At 42.3% G+C, this 24,149-nt stretch overlaps 1 protein-coding gene across 1 annotated transcript; it reads left to right on the top strand.

Annotated features, from left to right (window-relative positions):
- The first annotated feature begins 9,842 nt into the window (after positions 1-9,842).
- LOC125767759 (uncharacterized) lies at positions 9,843-13,257 on the top strand. The gene is made up of 2 exons (XM_049434642.1): positions 9,843-9,991; positions 10,051-13,257. Exon 2 carries the CDS (start codon positions 10,158-10,160, stop codon positions 13,158-13,160), a length of 3,003 nt encoding a protein of 1,000 aa, XP_049290599.1. The 5' UTR covers positions 9,843-9,991; positions 10,051-10,157; the 3' UTR covers positions 13,161-13,257.
- The last annotated feature ends 10,892 nt before the right edge of the window (positions 13,258-24,149 follow it).

Below are 24,149 nucleotides of genomic sequence, written 5' to 3'. Positions count from 1 at the left end.
ATCATTCAACCGAGTCGCCAAACCTTCATTTATTTTCACTTGAGCATTATTGTTTATGATCAATTTGTTTAAGGTAGTATTAATTAATCTTAGATCATTAGCGTCTGGATTTCCTGCGACAAATTTCCAGACCGTTCCTATTGTGTCCCATCGTTTTTGACGGTTGGGTAAGATGGTGTTGAGTTGGCTTGTAATTTGATCAAATTCGTTCTTAATAATATGGGTATATTGGGTTTCCATTACTTTATCGAACTCGGCATGCAATAATTCCACTTGATTTTTTATATCGGTTACTTGAAAATGGTGAATATAATAATTGTTACCTGTTGATATCCTAGCTACACCTCTATCGAAGGCCAGTAGTGGTATTTTTTCTAGGCTTAGTATTGAAATATTCTGTGTCCATACTGCCAAAACTATCCTGTAACATAACAGGGTATTAGACATTAATTATTTTAAGATCATTTTGATGAATCCTTTTTTCGTCTTTAGTGGTAACGGTTGTTTTGTTTACTTTTTTAATATTGATTGGTCTAAAGGGTTTGACTTGTTTCATTCTTCTTTTTGTTTTCACGAAAGCTAATGCTGAATCCGGTATCGGAATTTCTACTTTATTTTTGTTAAAGAAATGCAAATCTTTTTCCTGTTTTAGACGCAAATTTTTTTGTACTTGTAAAATAATAGCGGTACTTTTCTCTGAAGGATTAATAATTTCGAAAGGTTTAAATTTTGTAACCGAATGGATAAAATTATTATATTTATGTACAGTAAGATCAACGAGATCAATTAATTTCGTTAATTGATTGTCTGTTTTAGTTACACGATACATTTCCAGGAATGTTGAATGAAACCTTTCTACGATTCCGTTAACTTCGCTGTGGCCAGTAGGAGTAACATAGGGAGTAATGTTTAATGTGTTAAAGAAGCTTGTTATCTCTCCTGAATTGAACGATTTTTCTCCGTCCATGACGATGGTATCGGGAGGTTCATATTTAAGCAGCATTTCCTTCAAAACGGGTAACACATCAACTGTTGCCCTTGATTCAATTTTCTTAACCTGTGCGAACTTAGAGAATTTATCAACGCAAGTCAAGAAATAATTTTTTTCTAGGAAGAGGATGTCGATGTGTACAATTTGAAACGGCCGTGTTGGTAAAGGCGTTTCTTGGATTTGTTTTTTGATCGGTTTTCTATTGTATTTGCATTCGTTACACGTTGCACATGTTTTTATAAAGTTTCTGACGATTGCAGTCATTTTAGGAAAATAATATTTCCGGAGGATTTGTTGCTTGTTTTCCTCGACACCTCTGTGTGCCCTACTATGTTCTAAACACACTATATCCATTTGGTTTGAATAAGATTCGACGTCTTCAAGTATTCTTTGAGTAAATCGAATCTTTAAGATATTTTGTCTACCAAAATTGTTCTTGTAGACTTCCTGAATTCTTCCCATGATAGATTCAGTTGTGTACAAACCATTCAATTTAGAAGCATCAAAATTACTTTTCAGTATTTTAAGAAGATTTGCTTCACTTGTATCATCTGTTGTGATGACTATTCTTTTAAAACGATCGAAAATACTTATTTCCTCAATTTTATTTTTTCCTTCTTGTATTATTACCTGATGACGGAAAGCATTTAGTGGTCCTTCAGTTGAAGGTATAAATAGCAAATCACAGTCAGGAGCTGAATGCTGGGTTGCTATCATAGAGCAGCAAATGCGACTTAAAGCGTCGGCCACCACATTTGTCTTTCCTGGTTTGTATACAATACTGTAATCGTGCAGTTCTAGATAGGCTTTCCATCTTTTAAGTTTTGCGTTTGTATTCTTTTCCGATAATGTAAATGTAAGGGGTTGGTGATCAGTTAGAATGGTGAATTTTGCCCCATATAAATAATTTCTAAATGTTTTAAGAGCCCATATAATAGCTAACATTTCTTTCTCCGGAACTGAGTAAGATTCTTCAGTTCTTGACAGAGAACGAGAAGCAAAATGGATTGGTTTATCCTTTCCTATGTCGCCTTGGGACAGAACTGCTCCAATTGCAAAGTTAGAAGCATCGGTTGTTAAAATAAAGGGCTTATTATAGTCTGGATAAATTAGAATGTCTGACGAGGAAAGTATGTTTTTCAATTTTTCGAAACATTTCAATTGTTCCGTGGAGAGTGTTATTTTGCTATTTGAAGTTATATTTTTCTCACCTCGTAGGCTATTAGTTAAAGGTTTCGCTATTTTCGCATAGTCCTTAATAAATCTTCTATAATAGCTTGTCAATCCCAAAAATGATCTCAATTGTTTGATTGTTTTGGGAGGGGGAAATAATTTTATGCCTTCAATCTTTTTAACGTTTGGTTTCAATCCTTCACTTGAGATAATATGTCCTAAAAACTCAATCTCCTTGTGAAGAAACTCGGATTTGTCTAATTGAACCTTCAGATTAGAAGCATTCAATGTAGAAAGAACTTTATCTAGATTATCCAAATGTTCTTGAACCGGTCTCCCGAATACAATTACATCATCCATATAGATGTAACAGATTTTGCCTATGTGTTCGCGAAGTATATCATCAATGGCTCTTTGAAAAATGGCTGGTGCATTTTTCAGACCAAACGGCATTCTTGTAAATTCATATTTACCGTTGTTGATAGAGAATGCAGTTTTTTCAATATCCTGTGCATTCATCTGAATTTGATGAAATCCTGATGCAAGATCAAGATTTGAAAAGTATTGTTGGCCTCGTAGTTGATCAAGGACATACGAGATTTCTGGCATTGGATACCTATCGCTTATGGTCTTTTCGTTTAATTTCCTATAATCTATGACCATACGGAATTTCTTCTTTCCTGAGGCGTCGTCCTTTTTTGGTACAATCCAAACTGGGGATGTCCAAGCAGATCGCGACGGTCTAATGATTCCGTTATTGAGAAGCGTTTTGATCTGATCAGCCACTTCTTCTCTGTAGGCCGCGGGGTATGGGTAAACCTTTTGGTGCACAGGTAAATTATCTGTAGTGTTAATTGCACATTTTACATTTGTAGCACAGGTCAATTTGACATTTGGTTCGTGGAAGGTAGCTCGATTTGCATTCAATATTTTAATTAGCTTGCATTTATCTTCAGAATGCAAATGATCGGTACGAAATTCTGCTAAAGCATTGCTCATTTTGAATGAGTATTTTTCTAATGGTACAGTGAAAGTGGTGCCATTATCGGTTTTAAGTTGAAGTGTTGAATTTTTGAATGATATATCGGCTTCAAGGGTGTTCAAAATTGTTGTTCCGATTATTCCAGCAAAAAATGGATGGAAATCATGTACTATAAATTGAAATGATTTCATTGTTCTTGGTGCAAAAAATTTTATGTCTATTGCAGAAGATGTGTTAAATTTTCCGTTCGTAGACGCTATACTATTTGCCGAAAAAGGGTATGGCTTACTCAATTTGTAAGTATTTGCTAGTTTTGTTGAAATTAAATTTATATTTGATCCGGTATCTATTAAGAAGGGGAATTCTCCCACATTAGTACGCAAATTGATAAAGAAGTGAAATGGCTTTACCAACTCGCGTCCCACTCTAAAAAATTATTTTCGTGTGGAAAATTAGATTGCTCATATCCGGGGTGTTCTGTACCATAAAAATGTTGATCAGGCGTTTGGAATATAGACTTTGATTCACAGCTTACTTCATCTAATTTTCTGGAGCCATCGATATAATCAAGTGACGGTTCCGTTGAACTAATGTGTGACATTTTGCTGGTTTGTGCAAATGGAGCATCGATTCCGTAAGCCTGTCTAAGATTTGATGACGCAGGTCGGGGTCGTTTTGCATTGAAATTTCCCTGATTGATTGTTTGCATAGAACGGTCAACTTCCATGGGCACTGAAGTGTTAAATCTTATTGGTCTATTTTGGGGCTGAAAACCGTTAACGTTGGGATACCTATTTCCTGTATGAATTTGATTTACATACTGCTGAGGGTTACCTTGGTTTGCGAATGGTCTGGTATTGGTGAAATTTGGCGGTTGAATTTTATTCACCGGTGCTGTTCTTCTTTGATACGAGTGATTCTGATGGTTATGGGTTTCTAGGCCAATTGGTTTTGGAATTTTTATGATCCTATTGTCGTTAAAGGGTGCAGACCGCATGTCCATATTGTAATATTCTAAACAATATTGGAATGCACTGCTCAACGACTTAGGGTCGTAGTTTTTCAAAAGCAAGCTTAGTGTTTTATCAAGACCTCGGATAAAACAATCTAGTGCTTTTTCCCTAAAGAATTGTATGTGGACACTATTGTTAACCGCATACTTGGGGTCGGATTGAATTTGTGTTACAATAGCAGTTTGTAGGTCGTTAACCCTGCTGAAGTAACTGCTGATAGATTCAGATGGTCTTTTTCGTATCATTGTCAGTTCGTGATCAAGCGTTTTAAGGTCTCTCTTGTCCTTATAATAAAGGAGGAGAGTCCTTTTTATTGTATTCCAATCTGCTGCTAGGCAGTTAGAATTCAAAACATCAGCGGCTTCACCTTGTACCTTTCTCCTAATAGTACCTTCGATTATCTGGTACTCGGAGGAGTCTTTAGGAAGCCGTTCATATAAACTAAGAACGGTTTCAACTTCCATTATCCAACTCGGTAAGCTTGAGGCTTTACCACAAAAAACAGGTAACTTTTTGACATACTCTGGCACTTTCCCTATGTTCAAATACTCCTCGCGGCTCATGGTATTGGAGATGATAGTTTGATTCAACATCCTGTTCCTGTTTTGCAAATTTGCTCGTTGTTTTGAAAATGGAATTTTGAATTTTTTATTTTACGTAAAATATAAAAAAAGGTAAATTTATGATGCCGAAAATTTTAAAATGATGGTTATACCTAGTTCACGCTTTTCAATTTTCAAATGCAGTTAAATTTACACTAACTTGAAATATTTTTTCCGATAGTTCACGCACACTTGATTCACTTATCGATTAATAATATTTTTAATGCTAGTCACTTAACTTACAGACTCAGAATCAGCAACGAACGAACCGACATCATCATCCAGTCCAGATGAACTCTGATCGCTTCTATGGTATGCAGCAGGTTGTGGGTTGTTCAATCCTCCTTCGGGCGGAAACGTCCAATCTTCAGGTGATCCTTTTTGATGTGTTGTTCTACTGGGGGCCTTCAGTTTGTTTCGAGAGAGATGTCCCGAACTCGTTCCACTCCGTTGATGCAGGATGGATTTATCCTCACTTATTTGGAGATGTTTTTCACAACACGACACGACTGCTTTAACTACCGAGCGTTGTGCAGGTTTGATATTATATTAACACCTCACTTTTATCAGGTCCCTATTCGGGCGCCAGTTAAGTTTCGGACGAATGATGAGCGGATGAAATAATTGTTAACGCTTCGAGTGCCGATTACTGAATGTTGGTTTATTGCCTTTACAGCCAATAATTGGGTGGATGGAGGAAGGGAGGGAACGGAGGTGTACCGAACTGCGACGACGTCAGAATTGTATCGATGCACTAGTTCTGCCGAATAGCAATTTTGTTGCTAATCGGTTTTATGCTGTCCGTGCATTTGGATGCGGTCGGAAACAGCAACGGACATCGATGTTGCTGACATCGATATTGCTGACGATGACGTTGACTCTTAACTAGCGCTTAGATAAGAAGAGAATACATAATATTAAAAGAAACAACAAATGCGTACACACTTAGCCCCGAAGTAAGAAAACAGATAAATGAAATGAGCAAAAACAATTCAAAAAAAGGAACGAAAATAAAACAAGAGGAACTAATAAAAGAGCACAAAGAAATATTAGATAAAATATCAGTAGCAAAAACAAATGATACCGAAAAATACATAAATATAAATACTAAAATCAAGGACAAAATAGAAAGTAAAAAACAACAAACAAAGCTGTGATAAAACAAATTACGTTAGAAACAATAGAAAGCAACATAAAAAATAGACCAAGTATTTATACAGATGGAAGCGCAATTGAAGAAAATATGGGAATAGGTATATACATAAAAGATAAAAACAAAAGATGGTACTATAACTTTAAAATAATGAATAAGGCATCAATAACAACAATTGAAATAACAGCCATTCAGAAGGCAATAGAAATAGCAGTAGATTTAGGAATACAACACCCAATAATTCATACTGATAGCTTAAGTAGTTGCACCATACTAAAACATGACAAAAAAGAAACACAAATAGAAGGAATTGTAAAAAATATCTATGAATTAGGAAAAAAGGCAAAGGCTGAAATTTGGTGGATACCCGCACATGTGGGCATCCTAGGGAACAAATGGGCAGACCGTCTGCCCAAACAGGGAACAGACAGTGAACTAACCATAAAAAAAGGATTAGGTACATAGATGTCCACAAAGAATTACAACAAAAGATGATTAAAGAAGCAAAAAGCTGGTATAAAAAAGAAATTGGAATGTGTGCCATGGGAAAAAGAGATTAACATAACAAAGACAGAAATTGGATTAGCAAACAAAATATTAACAGGACATGATCTTTCGCCATTTTGGTTGAACAAAATGAGAATAGAAGAATCAGGGACCTGCGAAACATGTGAAGTCCCAGATACGGGAAGACATAGGATATTCGAATGTAAAAAATATGAAGAACATAGGAACGATCTGAAAATAAAAAAACTAAAAGAAAAATGGAAATACAAATCAGGGGAAATGTGGAGAAAAATAGCAACATTTAAAAAAACAAACAAAATAGAAATGTAGATCGTATAATGTTACGGACGCGACAAAATTCACAAGCGTACGCGTGAGAAAATCAAATAACATGTTTCCTTCCAGGCGAGGTAAGAACAGAACGACGTTTTGATAAACAAGAACGATATATAGGATCGCGTGGAACTTAGGTTGTACCTACATAGACATTGCGATAGGAAAGCAAGTAATAAACGCGGATTCAACATACCCACAAATGCAACTTGTAACAAGGGTTGGCCTTGTTCGAGCCTTGATATCTTAAATAAGCGATTACCCGAAATAGCTAAAAAAGGGACGTCTCAAAATGCTAATATTGGTAAAGGTTTCGACGCGGGTAAAAATCATCCGTCTACGGACGAGAGCAATACGAAAATAGCGATAAGCATAACGAGCATACGCCCGCGCGCCGTAGCGTACCTGGCGGGCAATAAAACTGCACCCGATCCCTTAAAACCATCCCATCAGGTAACATGCTTTGCATATAGATAAAATACGCACGGGATCGACAGGAGAAAAAACGCACCTATGCGTTCGGTGCAATTAATTAAAAAAGGCCGAGTCAGATGACGGCTACGGAATCCTAAACTAACATTAGCGGGTAAAACTAGGATTCTACCTTACGTTCTTGAAACTAACACACACTTACTGCGTGTAGAATAAGAACTAATACCATTACACTTTGTTAGTATATAAGCTGGATAATTTTTTAAAAACTTTCACTTGTTATCCGAAATCCGAACTGACGAGTCTTTTCTGTTAGCGATTCGAGCGGCACTCCACAGTAGGAACTTATATTGAATTTCAATAAACAGCCTATTGTTAGAACCGTTCACTCGCTGATCTACAGAAAAAGCCTATAAACGGCAAAGGAAACTTGCTCTAGAAGTTTCCAGTTTGAATGTCCTTCGCGCAGCCAACTCAACGGCGGACCGTAATCCGAAATTGTTAACGTCAGCAACAAATGGTGGCTCCAGAGAGGAGTGCAATAGCTTGAGCGTATTTGCATCTCGAGGAACGAACTCACAAAGTGCGGTGTGCTGTCGCCAAGAACAGCTGTGTGTAAAAGAAATAAATAGTGAAGTGTGCATCCAGATGTGTCTGCCACGCGACCAGGAGGAGCTCGACCGAGAAAATATCCTGGAGGTTCGACCGCGAAACGATCAACAGTGGATCGAAGAGATTGAGGAACCAGCTGCTGCGGAACCGGAAGACCTAGGCGAGCCGTGTAACATCGGCGGTTGGGACGAGGACGAGTGGGATCGTCTATTTGCTGAGGAGCTTGCACGTCAACGGGAGAACCGGAAGACAACGAAGACGTGCATCCCGAGGAACCAGAAATTCTTAACTATCAAGAATTTCAGGTAGAATCAGACGACGACGAATACTACTTTAGTCGTTATCGCGTGCCCACCTACGACGACACGGACGAAGTGATAGCGACGACTATAAGCGCCATCACGCAGACGCTGAACGAAGGCCGTCCAATTCCAATTGATATCCTTGAAGAGCTCGAGGATATCTTTAACAGCTACGTCAACTTCAAGATACTACCGAGGGATGCGTACCCTAGGATAGTACATCTGCAGTATCAGTGTTTGTAGAGCGGAATAGGTGAAGTGCGTGAAATGGTTAAATAAACAATAAAAAAAAAACCTCAAATCAGTGCGTAGACTATCATAAGTGTCACTATCCGAAAGAAAAAACTCACAGAAAGAAACATTTACGAAAGAAAACAATTGAGAAACTTTGAAAGAAAATTAGTGAGTCATCCGAAAAACAACGATTGCAAGGAATCGTTGTTTGTGCTTCGCCAAGAGTCCAGTCGGTGCTTAGAAAGGAAATTCAGACCAAGGAGTCAGGTAAGTGAATTATATTCTTATAAGCAAGGCTGGAAATCTCTGATTCGTCCAAAATGCCTTATCCGTTTGTTTCGAATGTTAACGGCAGTTGCCGACTCTGCACAGCGGAGGATACCGCTGAAGAGAGTATGGTTGCTTGTACAGAGTGTGACCGATGGTTTCACTTGAAATGTGCCAAGCTAACGCGGAAACCATCAACTGAAGAGTGCTGGTTATGCCGCAAATGCCAGCAAATTAAGTACGAACTCAATAGGAAAGAGGACGCACTTAAGGCTGCTCAGGAAAGAGAGGCCAAGAATAAGGAGGAAATAAAGGCGCTTCAGGAAGCAGAAGCAAAAAATAGGGATGAGCTCAGGGCCTTAACAGAAGGCGCAAATAAGGTTGAAATTGCCGAACAGGAATCAACCGAAGTAGTAGGAGGTCCAGAACAGGAACCATCCCTTGGGAAAATGATTTCTCAATTAATAGTTAGCCAACAACAGCAAACGAAGGAGTTCGTTAAACTGATGGCAACTAATGGTGGAGAATCCGCCAAAATGGGGGTCCTGATCAGAAGACAGGCCCTAATGCAACTACCTAGATTTGATGGCAGTCCCAAACAATGGCCAAATTTTAAGAAAACATTTGAAGACACAACCCGAGAAGGGGAGTTTTCTAATTTAGAAAACTTAAATCGTCTCAAGCAGGTTTTGCATGGAACGGCTTATAAAAGCGTTCAACAGTTGATGATGGAAGCCGAAAATGTACCTGAGATTATAAATCGTTTGGATGAACTTTTCGGAAGACCCGATTTGGTATATTTGGAGTTACTGAGCGATCTCCAAAAATTACGAAAAGATTCAAGAAACATAATATCGGACATGACTAGTGCACTGGAGAACATCATCAAGAATGTGAATTTAATGGGGACATCGATATATTTGCATGATCACAGGTTAGTGCTGGAATTGACGGGCAAGTTACCGCACAGTATATTGGTGAAGAGAGCGGAACATATGGCGTCCGCATCATCAGCACTAAGTGTTAAAAATCTTGAGGAATTTTGTCGATGGCTCAAACCCTATGCCAAGACGGCAGAAATGATGAACACAATCACGGTTCACAATCAAAAGGGGAATTTTCACTTACATGATTTGGGAACATCAGGAGGACCAGCCACAAATCAAAGAAAAAAGAATGTAACACAGGCAAAGAAAAGTTGTCTGATATGTAACAAGCCGCATGAAACGACTTGTTACGACGGAAATCGTTCGACACCCCAGACGCGTGGACAGGCCTGGCACGGCGAAAAGTGCTAGTGCGAAATGTAGGAGAGTAGGATCGAGACTGATCGAGAGTAGGAGTATGGAAAAAGCAACGAGTGAAACAAGTCGATAAAAGGACAAGAAATGTAGGTCGCGCTACGGGAGTGAAAGAGTGTGAATTTAATAATAATTTTGATAAATATAGTTTTAGAACCTGCGGAAGCGGTTATCAACGAAATCTTGTCTACAAAATTCTAAAAATTTCTTCGCTGAGGAAATAATAAACTACACGTATTACTACACGAGGTTAGGATGGATGGAAAGAAGAAGTGCCAGCAATGCAACCGACCGGAGGAAAGCGACGCCACGATGGCACAATGCTGCCTTTGTACGAAGATGGAACATATGGAGTGTGCAGGACTGAATTCAGCCGATTTCAACGATCCTACATTTCGGTATGTATGTACAAAGTGCAAGGTAAGGCAGGAAACCACGGCCGCAAAGTTCCGCGAAGATCGGGAAGCTGCTGGATTAAAACCTTCAACGAGGAGCAGGAAAGTGTCAACGACCTCGACGGCGAAACGTAGTGACAAAATAGCGCCAGCTAGTGTAGTGTCCACTTGCCTCTCAGTAAACGTCGAGGAGCAGATACAAATACTAGAGGAAGAGAAACGTTTGAGAGTGCGTGAGATCGAGGAGAAAAGAGAACTCAAACGCAAAGAGAATGCAGAATTGGCACGCCAACTAGAAGAGAAAAAAAGGCTAGCCAAAGAAGAAAGTATCCTTCGGGAGAGAGAGCTGAAAGCCGAAGAGGAGATGAAAGCATTAGAACAAAGTGTGCGCCGCGAGGCGCTAGAGAAGAGACGCGAATTGATGCTGCAACTCTCACGCGCAAGCCACATGGGTTCAGAGAGTAGCTACAGTGAAAAGGTAGTGTGCTGGCTCAACACGAGCAAAGGAATGACTAGAGGAAACCCAGTCACAAATAAGGACATCCCCTCTAGCTCCAGCTCATTGGCGTCACAGCTTAAACCCATTGCGACATCAAGCGCGTCGAAAAGAGGGAGTGAGAAAAAGGTAGTTTGCTGGCTCAATACGAGCAAAGGAATGACTAGAGGAATCCCAGTAACAAGTAAGGACATCCCCTCTAGCTCCAGCTCATTGGCGTCACAGCTTAAACCCATTGCGACATCAAGCGCGTCGAAAAGAGAGAGAGAGAAAATAGAAGTGCACGTGTTTAGAGATGCGAGTGAAGCAGCTTACGCTCCTGTGGCATATTTTCGTCTAGAAGCCGACAGCAAGATCCACGTAGGACTCATCGGCGCTAAGACTAAAGTTGCTCCGTTGAAGACGGTATCCATCCCCAAATTGGAGTTGAAGGCTGCACTCCTAGGTTGTCGCATGCTCACCAAAATAAAAGAATACCATTCCTTTCCGATAAATCAACAATATATGTGGAGCGATGCAGGAGTTTGTCTGTCTTGGATTCGATCGACAAACCATCGTCGCTATCAACAATTCGTGTCAGTGCGAGTGGGCGAAATCTTGACAACAACAGATCCTAAAGACTGGCGATGGGTTCCATCTAAGCTCAACGTGGCCGACCTAGCAACAAAATGGAATGATGGACCAGACCTGAGCATGGAAAACCCGTGGTTCCATGGGCCTGCTTTCTTGCATGAGCCCAAAGACTGTTGGCCGACAAAACGTACCTTTCCGGATACGAACGAGGAAATCCGTGCTAGTCACTTACATGTTGGATCAACAGTGCAAATCATAGATGTTACTCGGTTTAGTATCTGGCGCAAACTACATCGTTCCACTGCATACATCGTTCGGTATTTGGACAACCTGCTAAGGAAAAAAGCAGGGAAAACACTTGAGCTGGAAGGGCTTAAGCAAGATGAGTTTCAAAGGGCAGAGCAAATATTATGGAAGATTGCGCAACGTGAAGCTTTCCCAGATGAAACCGCAAAATTGTCCAAAACCCAGGGCACACCAGAGAGACGGCACAACACCGTTAGCAAAGCCAGTCCCATCTACAAAAAGTGGCCATTTATGGACGACAATGGAATAATAAGGACGCGTGGGCGAATTGGTGCATCTTTTTACGCGACAAATGAAGCTAAGTACCCTGCAATACTCCCCAAGAATAATCAGATAACTTCCCTCATCGTAGGTTGGTACCACTACAACTATCGCCATGCGAATAGAGAGACTATAGTTAACGAAATCCGTCAACGTTTCGACATCGCCAACCTGAGAGCCGTAGTAGAAAAGGTAGCCAGAAACTGCCCAGTCTGTAGGATAACGAAAGCAACAGCAAGACCACCACCAATGGCCCCACTTCCTGAAATGCGTCTAGCAACCTTTGTTAGACCATTTACGTACACCGGACTGGACTACTTTGGGCCGGTTCTAGTAAAAGTAGGCAGGGCAAATGTAAAAAGATGGGTAGCGCTCTTCACGTGCCTGACAATAAGGGCAATACATCTCGAAGTAGTACACACCCTAAGCACTGACTCGTGTATCATGGCAGTAAAGCGTTTCATCGCACGCAGAGGTACACCCTTGGAATTCTGGACCGACAATTTTACGTGTTTCCAAGGAGCGAGTAACGAACTGAAGGCAGAAATGAGACAAAGACATGACGCTCTCGCGCTTGCTTTTACAACTTCTCACACTAGCTGGAAATTCATACCCGCGGCAACACCACACATGGGAGGTGCATGGGAACGGATGGTCCGGTCAGTAAAAACAGCGATTGGTACTATAGCAGAAGCTAACCGGAAACCAGATGACGAAACTCTCGAGACAGTGATGCTGGAAGCAGAATCGATGATCAACTCAAGGCCCCTCACGTATATCCCGCTAGAGTCAGCCGATGAGGAGTCGTTGAATCCTAATCACTTCCTGCTGGGGAACTCGGACGGCACTAGACACTTCCTATCATCGCCAGTGGAACAGCGCGCTACACTTCGAAGCAGCTGGAAGCTTGCACAACACATTAAGGAACAATTCTGGAGAAGGTGGCTCAAAGAGTATTTGCCCATCATCACTCGTAGGTGTAAATGGTTCGAAGAAGTGAGAGAGTTGCGAGTGGGTGATCTCGTGCTTGTGACTGGAGACTCACCAAGAGATCAGTGGCCACGAGGTCTTATAGAGGAAGTATTTCCGGGGAAAGACGGGAGGATAAGACAGGCTTTAGTGCGTACATCGAACGGATTGCATAGACGATCAGCAGCGAGGCTAGCTATTGTGGACGTCGTGCAGAGCAGTGAACACAAATCAGCATTGAAACCGATAGCGGTGTGAGTTCACGGGTGGGGGCATGTTACGACGGAAATCGTTCGACACCCCAGACGCGTGGACAGGCCTGGCACGGCGAAAAGTGCTAGTGCGAAATGTAGGAGAGTAGGATCGAGACTGATCGAGAGTAGGAGTATGGAAAAAGCAACGAGTGAAACAAGTCGATAAAAGGACAAGAAATGTAGGTCGCGCTACGGGAGTGAAAGAGTGTGAATTTAATAATAATTTTGATAAATATAGTTTTAGAACCTGCGGAAGCGGTTATCAACGAAATCTTGTCTACACGACTAAATGCTATACATTTGTAAAAAAGGTACCGTCGGAACGGTTAAAGGTTGCAAATGAAAAAAGATTGTGTTTTGGGTGTCTGAACTCAAATAAACACGGCATAAGAGACTGCAAGAGCGCAATTCCATGTGGAATTGATGGATGCTCACAGAAGCATAGTAAGATGCTACATGTAAGGCAGGAAGCTCCAGTACAGTTGGAGCAAATGAATAACCACCACAATGTGGAGGTTACATGGACGACCCATTATCAGACCTTGCCGGTCAGATTAATAAATGGGAATAAATCATTGAATACTTACGCGTTTTTAGATCCTGGTTCATCTTTAACCATGATCGAAGCGAGCGTCGCTCGATAACTAAGTTTGACTGGGCCAAACATACCGCTACAACTGAACTGGGCTCAAGGAATAAAGGCAGTTCAGGAAACCAGCGAGCAGGTACAACTGCATGTAAAAGATGCAACCAAAAAGGGTTTTTTACTAAAGGATGTTAGAACGATTGAAGAATTGAGACTACCCATGCAATCGTTACCTTATGAAGAGATGAGTGAAAGGTATCCTCATCTAAAAGGGCTGCCAATAAAGGGATTTGGTAATATTCGTCCTACCATTTTGATAGGACTAAACAATAATCACCTGTTGATGGGGCTCAAGCACCGGTTCGGTAGGCCAGGAGAACCAATAGGGATGAAAACGCGACTAGGGTGGCTAGTCTTCGGTAAGTTGAGCAGTGAAGAAAAATCGAATAAGGATCACACGATGATCGTCCAAGAGGACGACATGCGTGACTTGATGCAAAAATATTTTTCAACTGAAGATTTCGGAGTAAAACAAGTAGCTAAACTACCGGAATCTGAAGATGAAAAACGCGCGAAGGCCATCCTAAAAAACACTTTAAAGTTTGTGGATGGACGCTATGAGGTAGGGTTATTATGGAAAAATGATAAACCCGAATTTCCATGGAGTCTTGACAATGCGATGTCAAGACTAAAGCACATGGAGAATAAGCTAGCCAAGGATCCAGCTCTAAAGGAATGGGCCATAACAACCTTTAAGAGCTATGTGGATAAAGGCTATGCAAGAAAATTAGAACCTGTGGAAATGATAAAGGAAGTATCACCACTGTTCTATCTGCCACATTTCATTGTAATAAATAAAAATAAGGATCCACCTAAGCCACGGTTGGTTTTCGACGCGGCAGCCAAGGTAAAGGGTCAATCCCTTAACTGCACGCTACTATCGGGCCCCGATAGTACAACTTCCTTGTTTGGAATTCTAGTAAGATTCCGTGAAGGGGAATATGCAATTTGTGGGGACATAAAGGAAATGTTCCACCAGGTAAGAATCCGCAAGGAAGATCAAAACGCGCAGCGTTTCATTTGGCGCGATTGTCAAAATCGGTATCCAGACATATATGTCATGCAGGTAATGACCTTCGGGTCAACATGTTCACCATCATGCGCTCAAGCAGCGAAGAATACGAATGCTGAGCGATTGAAAGATAAATATCCGTTAGCTCTCACGCCGATAATCAATCAACATTATGTTGATGATTACAATGATAGCTTTAATTCCCTTAATGATGCAGTAGAAACTGTTAAACAAGTAATTCAAGCTCACGATGAGGGTGGATTTTTCATCACTAAGTTCTGCTCCAATAGCAAGGAACTTATTGCGTCAATACCTGCGGATAGAGTAGAACCTGATGCTATCAGGATGCTCGATGAACAGGAAGAAAATTCCTCTAAAATTTTAGGCATATACTGGAACACCGCAAAAGATAAAATAGGATTTCGATCCAGATTGGAGGCTCTTCCGAAGGAGGTGTTCAATAAGCTAAGACCACCTACCAAGAGAGAAGTATTATCCTTCATTATGAGTTTTTTCGACCCGTTGGGATTGATTTCACACATCACAATTCAAGGGAAATTGTTGATGCAAGAATTACACAAGGAAACGAGCGAATGGGACACTCCGATATCGCAAAAATTATTTGAGATGTGGGATTTATGCCTTGAGGGTATTAAACAAGCCAACCACATTAAAATTCCGAGATGGATCCTTAACGCGCCAGTGTCTGAAATAGAGTTACACGTTTTTGTGGATGCATCTGATAAGGCATTTTCAACAGTAATCTATGCAAGAAGTAAAGGAATTAGCGGAAAACCGCATATACAGCTTCTTGTGGCTAAGGCCAGAGTAGCACCAATAAAGGGGTTATCTATTCCTAGATTGGAACTACAAGCTGCATTATTGGGAGTAAGACTCTGCGATACCATCAAGGAAGAGACAAGATTGAAAATTTCTAGAACGATATTTTGGAGTGATTCCAAAACGGTGCTAGCTTGGATAAACTACGCACACCGTAAATACAAGCAATTTGTCGCTTATAGAATTGGTGAAATACTAGAGTCAACTACCGTGGACCAATGGAGATGGATACCATCAAATCAAAATCCTGCAGATGAGGCTACCAAAAAGGTATCAAGGCCATCAATATGGGTAACCGGTCCCGAATTCCTTAAGGCCGCAGAAGGTGAGTGGCCAAAGGTAAACATTACGGAAACACACGAAGAAGCAAGCTTCGTGAACAAGCATGTCGAACAACCGAATTATATACAGGAAATGAATTTTTCCAATTGGTGGAAATTGATAATTCGCGTATGCATGATAATGAAAATCATCGAATACGGGCTAAAACGTAAATCATTCAGTAAGGCTTATACGGTTGAGGATCGTATTAGAGCAGAAAATATACTGTATAGAAAGGCCCAAAGGGATGTTTATCCTGATGAGGTAGAAGACCTTATCAAAAATAAAGAGTTAACAACAATTGGACCGTTGTCAAAACTCTCCCTGAACAGCTTCGCGAAATTTCGGATCGATTTTTTGTTGCGATATTTACCAAACAGGTTGTAGTTTTTCGAGGTTCCAAAATGTAAGAGGATTTATTCCATTTTTCTAGCCCTATTTATAAGTTTTTTCATGAGTGTTCCTATCGTGAGAGACCATCTCACTACTCACTATTTTCTCACTACTCACTTGACGAAACTAGCTTTCGTCAAATGGCCCTCTTGACGTCTACGCGTCAACATACTCCCCCCCATGACAGAACGTCATAAAGAAAACAAAACAAGTTACACGTGCTACTAAGCAGACGGCTTCGCAACAGGTAACAGACAAATTTTAGTTACTGGACGCGTAATTATACCTTTCGCCGTTTTCAGCTTCACTACACGCGTAAGCTGATCCTCTCCGGGATGTATTTCGACAATGCGTGCGAGGGGCCATCGGGTGATGGGAAGCGAATCGTCCACTAGGATGACCAGTCTGCCAGGTACTATCTCACTACGATTCACCACCTTGTTATCCTTCTGCATCTCCTGCAGATATTCTGTTGCCCAATGCTTCCAGAAGCGTTGAACAAGCAATTGCCAGCTCTGCAATTCGTCTAACGTGTAGGCCTTCAAGCGGGTGTAGTCGGGAACAGGCACCGCATGCATCGACGTGCCAATAAGGAAGTGCGCAGGAGTAAGCGCCGCCAGATCATTCGGGTCATCCGTCAGCGGCAACAAAGGACGCGAGTTCATTGCCGCTTCTATCTGCTGCAGAATGGTGCAGTACCCTTCATACGACAGCCTCGAACTGCCTAGGTGCCGATAGAGATGTCGTTTGGCCGTCTTTACCGCGGCTTCCCACAATCCACCGAAATGTGGGGCCTTAGGTGGGGTAAAGTGCCAAGTGATACCCAAGTCGGAACATTTGGATGCGATGACGTTTTGTAGCTGTTCGTTCTGAAACAATTCAAACAGTTCATTAAGTTCGTGTGCTGCACCCTCAAAGTTTTTCCCATTATCCGAGTGTATATCAGATGGTAATCCGCGCCGGGATGTAAACCGATGCAAAGCGGCCAAGAATCCTGCAGTGGTGAGATCGCCAACCAGCTCCAGGTGAACCGCCTTGGTTGAAAAGCACACGAACACACACAAGTAACATTTAGTGGCAGCAGCTCTCTTGTGTGTTGGTTTGAGGTAAAACGGCCCGGCGTAGTCCACTCCGGTTACGGAGAACGGCCGGCTTGGGGTGATGCGTTGGTACGGGAGTTGTCCCGTTTGTTGTTGCGTAAGCGACGGATCTTGTCGTATGCAACGAAAACAATTCCTTACTATTCCTTTCACTAGACGTCGTCCGTCGAGTGGCCAATACTCCTCTCGTATCTGGGAAAGCAATAGTCTTCCCCCGCCATGCATAAGCTTTTCGTGGTAGTGGACTGCGATGAGATGAGCTAGCTTATGGTTCTTGGGGAGCACGATGGGATGCTTAGACTGGTAAGGAAGCTGTGCAAGCTTCAAACGCCCTCCCACTCGTACTCTTCCTTCTTCGTCGAGAAATGGATTCAACCGTCTTAGAGGTGAGTGTTTTCCCACGGTTTCTCCTATTTTCAGTAGTCGGATTTCCGATGAAAACTCGTCTTGCTGCGCCAGTTTGCATAGTACGATTTTCGCTGCTTCGATGAACTTGGGTGTAATCGACAATGCAGCGGAGGTAAACGGTGCTGACGGTTGCGTACGTATCTTGTGTTTTGTGTTGTGTATAAAACGTGTGCAGTATGCGATTATGCGTAACAATTTGGTATATGACGACGACAAATTGAACCAAGGGTGAATGGTATGTATATTGGCGACTGCAGCACTCACCTGACGAGTTTCCATATCCGTTTCAGTAGCCAGTGATGGATTCGAAATAGGCCAGTTAGAGGCAGGTAAAGCCAACCAATCGGGACCACAACGCCACATCGAACTTTTCAGCATCTCAGCTGCGGACATCCCTCGGGACACCAGGTCTGCAGGATTCGATGTACCGGGAATGTGCTTCCATTGTCGGGGATGCGAATAATTCTGGATCTCAGCAACACGATTCGCCACGAATGTTTTCCAGGTGTTGGGTGGAGACGCAATCCAGTTTAGCGTCACAGTTGAATCCGACCAGAAAACCGATTCGGTCGCATCGATTTTCATCGCCCGTCGAACACGATGATGCAGATGTACTGCTAGCACGGCTGCGCAAAGCTCCAATCTCGGTAACGTAACACGTTTCAGTGGAGCCACCCGAGATTTCGACGCGAGCAGAGTCACTCGTACCTGTGCCTGCTGGTCCTCACAACGAGCGTAAATACAGGCACCATATGCAACCTCTGACGCGTCTGCAAATATATGGAACTGTATTTCAGAGTTAGGTAAAAGCACATAACGTTCACTTTTGAAGTCAGCCAAATCCTTCCAGTCGTCAGTAACCGATTTCCATTTGTTGCAGATATGTGCAGGAACCGGATCATCCCACCCGATTTTCTGCAGCCACAACTCCTGCATCAGCAGTTTCGCGCGTATGATGACTGGAGCGATCAACCCAAGAGGATCAAACATTCGAGCAATGTTTGACAATATGGACCGCATGGTGATGCTGGTGGTTTCCATTGTTACCGTCGACTCGAAACACAAAACGTCGAGTTCGGGCTTCCAAGCGATGCCAAGTGCCTTTACCGTCTCGTTCGGCGCAAACTGCAGCGATGACTGTGTGCCGATGTGTTCCACTGGTAAACCGGTAAGCACGTCCAAACAGTTGGATGTCCACTTTCTGAGCTCAAACCCTCCCTTGGATAGCAACTCAGATAGCTGCTGACGAAGCTTGCGAGCTTCATCCACGCTGTTGGCTCCACCAATGAAGTCGTCAACGTAGAAATTGTGTTTCAGCGCAGGTGTAGCAAGTGGATAATCAGCACCTTCATCTTCCGCCAGCTGCAACAATGTACGAGTGGCCAAGAACGATGATGGAGACAAACCATATGTCACAGTATTCAACTCGTACAATTCAATCGGCGAATGCGGTGAGAAGCGGAAGAAGAGGCGAACCAATTTTCGATCATCGGGATGCAAAATGACTTGCCGATACATTTTTGCAATATCAGCTACAACAGCGATCTTGTAGGTACGAAAACGAAGAATGATGTCGATGAGTTCATCCTGAATTATGGGTCCAACCCGTAAAGCTTCATTCAGTGAATGTCCAGTCGACGTTTTAGCTGAGCCATCAAACACAACTCTAACCTTTGTAGTGGTACTTGATGCATTAAAAACTGGATGGTGTGGTAAATAATAAGCAGCTGTATCGTCACATTCAGTGCTTATACGAGACATGTGCCCCAGTTCCAAATACTCCTTCATGAACGTTTGATATGATTCTCGAAGTGCAGGATCGCGTTCCAATCTCCGCTCAAGAAGCTCGAAACGACGGATGGCCTGTAATCTAGAAAGGCCGAGCTTTTGATCGAAGTCAGGCTGCTTTGGTAGGCGTACAATATATCTGCCGGTGTCGTCACGTTTGGTAGTGGTCTTGTAAAGGGTTTCACAATACCGTTCATCCGGTGAGTATGCGTCATTCACCGTTAAATCTTCTAATTGCCAAAATCGTTGTAGCGACTCCTCCAAAGATGCCATACAGACGACCCTATACGAAGCGTTGGAAACGGTTTTAGGTGCAGAACTTCCAACGGACGTTGCGCCGCTCACTACCCAACCAAAGACACTATTTATCATGACGGGTAGATGAGGTGCTGGATGGAACTGAGATGCATTCTCGAAAACTGTATGGTAATGACGAGCGCCAAGAATGATGTCAACGGGGGCAGCTTTATCGAACAACGGATCTGCTAAAGCGAAACCAGGTGGTATGGTCCAATCGTTGCGGTCAATATCGCGCGTCGGAATATTCGCAATCAAATTGTCTACGATCAACAACTCGGTGTTCACCGTAAACGAACTGGATCTAGAGACAATCTGGGCGTGTACGGATTCACGTACTGTTTTTGTAGATTGCCCAGCTCCAACAATAGTAATGTTCACATTACTTTTCTTTAAACGTAGCCGATGAGCGAGTCGATCGCTTATTAGATTCGGCTGCGATGCGCTGTCCAACAGCGCTCGCGCAGGATGAGCTATTCCGAAATCATCAATAATGTTGATCAACGCAGTTTGGAGTAAGACCTGCTCGGGTGCTTGCTGCAAAGCTGCTGCAAAAGTGCGTTGTGCGTTGTTGGTGGCTGTGTGATCTCTAGTGGTGTCGGGTGTGTGGTGCGGAAGTGCAGTAGTACTAGTGGTGTTGTGTACGTAGTGCAATTTCGTGTGGTGTGCCGCATTACAGTAACGGCATTTGTGCGGCGATGGGCAATCACGAGCCCTGTGATTCTCTCGCAGACAATTCAAACATAAACGCGCGGACATGGTAAAACGGTGACGCTCCTTCGGGTCCATCCCTTCGAATTGCGGGCATTTAAAAAGATAGTGCGCGGATTTGCATAACGTACAATTTGGCGTTTCATTTGATGTCGAAGCAAAACTGGCTTGGCGTGAAAAGGACATTCTCGGTGAGTGACTCAGGTCATGAACCTGTGACGTATGACGGTTGTTTACTAACAACGTCTCCAATACACGCATACGACGGTGAAGGAACGAAATTAAACTATCGTAACTCGGATCGGCGTTATTTGATGCGTGCTCTTCCCAATCGCGTAAGGTGATTATTGGGAGTTTAGTGCATAACAGATGCTCAAGAATGCTACCCCAAGTGTCCGTGTCTTCTCCCAAGTGCTGTAGAATCTTTTTATGCCGCTCAAATTCATCCACAAGATGGTGCAGTGTTGAAACGCTTTCCTTCTGGGCAGCAGGAATGGCAAACATTGCTTGCAAATGGCGTTTTCGCAGCAAATACTCGTTTGAGTATCGCTCGGTTAGCGTGTTCCATGCTAACTCATAATTAGCTGCACTTATGGTGATAGATTCTATCACTTGAGCCGCTTCACCTTTAACCGCGGCGCGCAAATAATGGAACTTTTGTATTGCCGGCAAATCTATGTTTGCGTGTATCAGGCACTCAAAGGTATCGCGGAATGTCAACCATTGCATATAATCTCCCGTGAATTCGGGCAGTGCAATAGTGGGTAGTTTGATGCCCTTTAACGGATTCAATCCGGTGCTCGTTTGTGGGATCGGAACTTGTTCTGATGGTAACTTAATCTGTAACTGCGATTGTACGTAGATCAGCCTATTCTCGAAATTCTCCCTTAGAGCAGCATTTTGCGCTATTTCTTCTGCAGTGGCAGCAGAATCTTCCAAACCTTGCTGAACACTTTCTAGATCAAGGCATAGCTTCTCGAACCTTTTTACACGTATTTCCACCTCTGCTTGGTCCCGTTCAGGAACGAAATCCTCCAAAAACTTCTCGTACCGCGAAAGAGACACCAACAAAATTGTCCGTCGGGACGCCAAGACAACGGGTTGCACGGGCATTGCGTAAGTGACTATGAGTGCGTGGGATTGACAGTGTTTTGCGTGCGGCGGCAAAATCAGCTGTGCGTTTCACAAAATCACGACGAATGTGATACGAAAGCAGGAAACGATGTTACGGTAACGGTGTGATGATCGAAATTCGCGATTAAAAACCAGGAGCAAGTACCATCCTGGTCACGGCACCATGAACAGCTTCGCGAAATTTCGGATCGATTTTTTGTTGCGATATTTACCAAACAGGTTGTAGTTTTTCGAGGTTCCAAAATGTAAGAGGATTTATTCCATTTTTCTAGCCCTATTTATAAGTTTTTTCATGAGTGTTCCTATCGTGAGAGACCATCTCACTACTCACTATTTTCTCACTACTCACTTGACGAAACTAGCTTTCGTCAAATGGCCCTCTTGACGTCTACGCGTCAACACTCCCCTATATTAGATGACAAGGGGGTTATGCGATTCAAGAGTAGATTGGAATACGCAGAACAACTGCCAAAACAAACAAGAGTACCAATCATACTGCCCAAACACCACCACATAACGCACCTCATCATACAATGGTATCTTGAAATGTATAACCATCAATCGGACAAAATAGTTCTATCCGTTCTGCATCAAAAATATTACATAATTGGACTGAATACAGTATTCAGGTATGTAAAGGCTAGATGTCAGCATTGTAAGAACGCTAGGGCAAAGCCGATACCGCCAATAATGGCACCATTACCTACCTGTCGAACAGATGCCTTTGTCTATCCGTTCACACATACAGGAATTGATTACTTGGGACCTTTTGAGGTAACCGTTAAGCGTTCAATCGAGAAAAGATGGGGCGCAATATTTACATGTATGACAACACGTGCCAGTCATATCGAGCTAGCGGAAAAATTAGACACTGATTCATTTTTGCTCTGCTTTATGAACTTCCAAGGAAGAAGAGGAGCAGTATCGCATGTTTACAGCGATAATGGAACTAATTTCGTGGGAGCAAATAATGAATTATTGCAACTACTGAAGCAAATCAATTCCGTAATGACAAGCGGACAGGCAATGAAAATGAATATTAGCTGGCATTTCAATCCGCCAGTAGCACCGCACTTCGGAGGATCTTGGGAAAGGTTAATCCGCATAATAAAGTCCAATCTGAAGGAGATGATATATTGCAGAGCGCATCGTCCACCTACCATTGAAACATTAAGAGGCGCATTGATACATGCGGAATTTATCTTAAATTCACGACCGCTTACACATATACCCCTTAATCACGAGGACGATGAATCATTAACGCCTTTCCACATTCTCATATGGAGAGCGGGAGCTTATTCTGTACCAACAGAGTTTCAAACCCATGACTTGGAACGACACCAACGGCGTCTGGCGTTACACTATGGGAAGGTATTTTGGGAAAAATGGAAGAAACAATATCTTCCATTAATCGCTCAACGTCCAAAATGGAACCAACGATCGGAACCCATTAAACTAGGCGATATCGTCGTCATAACCGATTCGACCAACAAGATAGGAGCATGGTTAAAGGGGCGCGTAATAGAACTCCATAAGGGAAAGGACGGTGAAATCAGATCAGCGAAGATAAAAACCTTGCAGGGCACATACTGTCGCCCAGTTACTGGCATAGCTGTGTTGGATGTCTATAACAAGCAAGACGAAAAAACACAAGTAGCCGATGAAAAACCGATTGATGAACAATCAGTTAAAGAAGATCCGGTTGAACATGACTTCCTGGGTTTTTTTTCAAGAAGGAACCCTCAGAAGGAAGATGGATAACATACCTGTAAGAGGAAAAAAGAAAAAAAGGGTAAGACCTTGTAATTGGGGATTAAAAAACTTGCAGGCAAATACAAAATATGTTACTGCCATCACCCCATATAACAAACAAGTACAAGAAAAGAAAAACAAATCTAAAATATTATCATTAAATATGAGCATTTTAATAATATGTCTTCTCTTTGCAGCCCAAGCATTTGGTAGTCCGATCAAAGGTCTAATCGCGTACGATTGCGCAAATGATAATATAAATATTACTAGCTATTCGTTGATGAAAGTAGCTTCTTGCATGCCACAAGCGAAAACGTAACTACGGTCGAAACAAAGATTCAGGTATTACAACGTAGCCCGAAAACATTAACTCACGTACGTCAATGTAAGGTAATAATTAAACGCTCGATTAAACACTGCGGGGCTTGGTCGCACACCTCTGAATATGAAAATGGATTTGCGTATATAGTAACGGAATTTACTCCAAACGAATGTCAACACGCTCAAACAGTAGGGGAAATTTCGCTCTCTCATGATTATAAGATTAGGGAACTACGTCGCAACCATACCACCAGGGGACAAGCGTTAATC

The sequence above is a fragment of the Anopheles funestus genome, chromosome 3RL, assembly GCF_943734845.2.
Source record: "Anopheles funestus chromosome 3RL, idAnoFuneDA-416_04, whole genome shotgun sequence".
NCBI classification, from domain to species: Eukaryota; Metazoa; Arthropoda; class Insecta; order Diptera; family Culicidae; genus Anopheles; species Anopheles funestus.
Note: the sequence above shows the minus strand (reverse complement) of the source record. Positions and strands in the feature narration are given on the sequence as shown.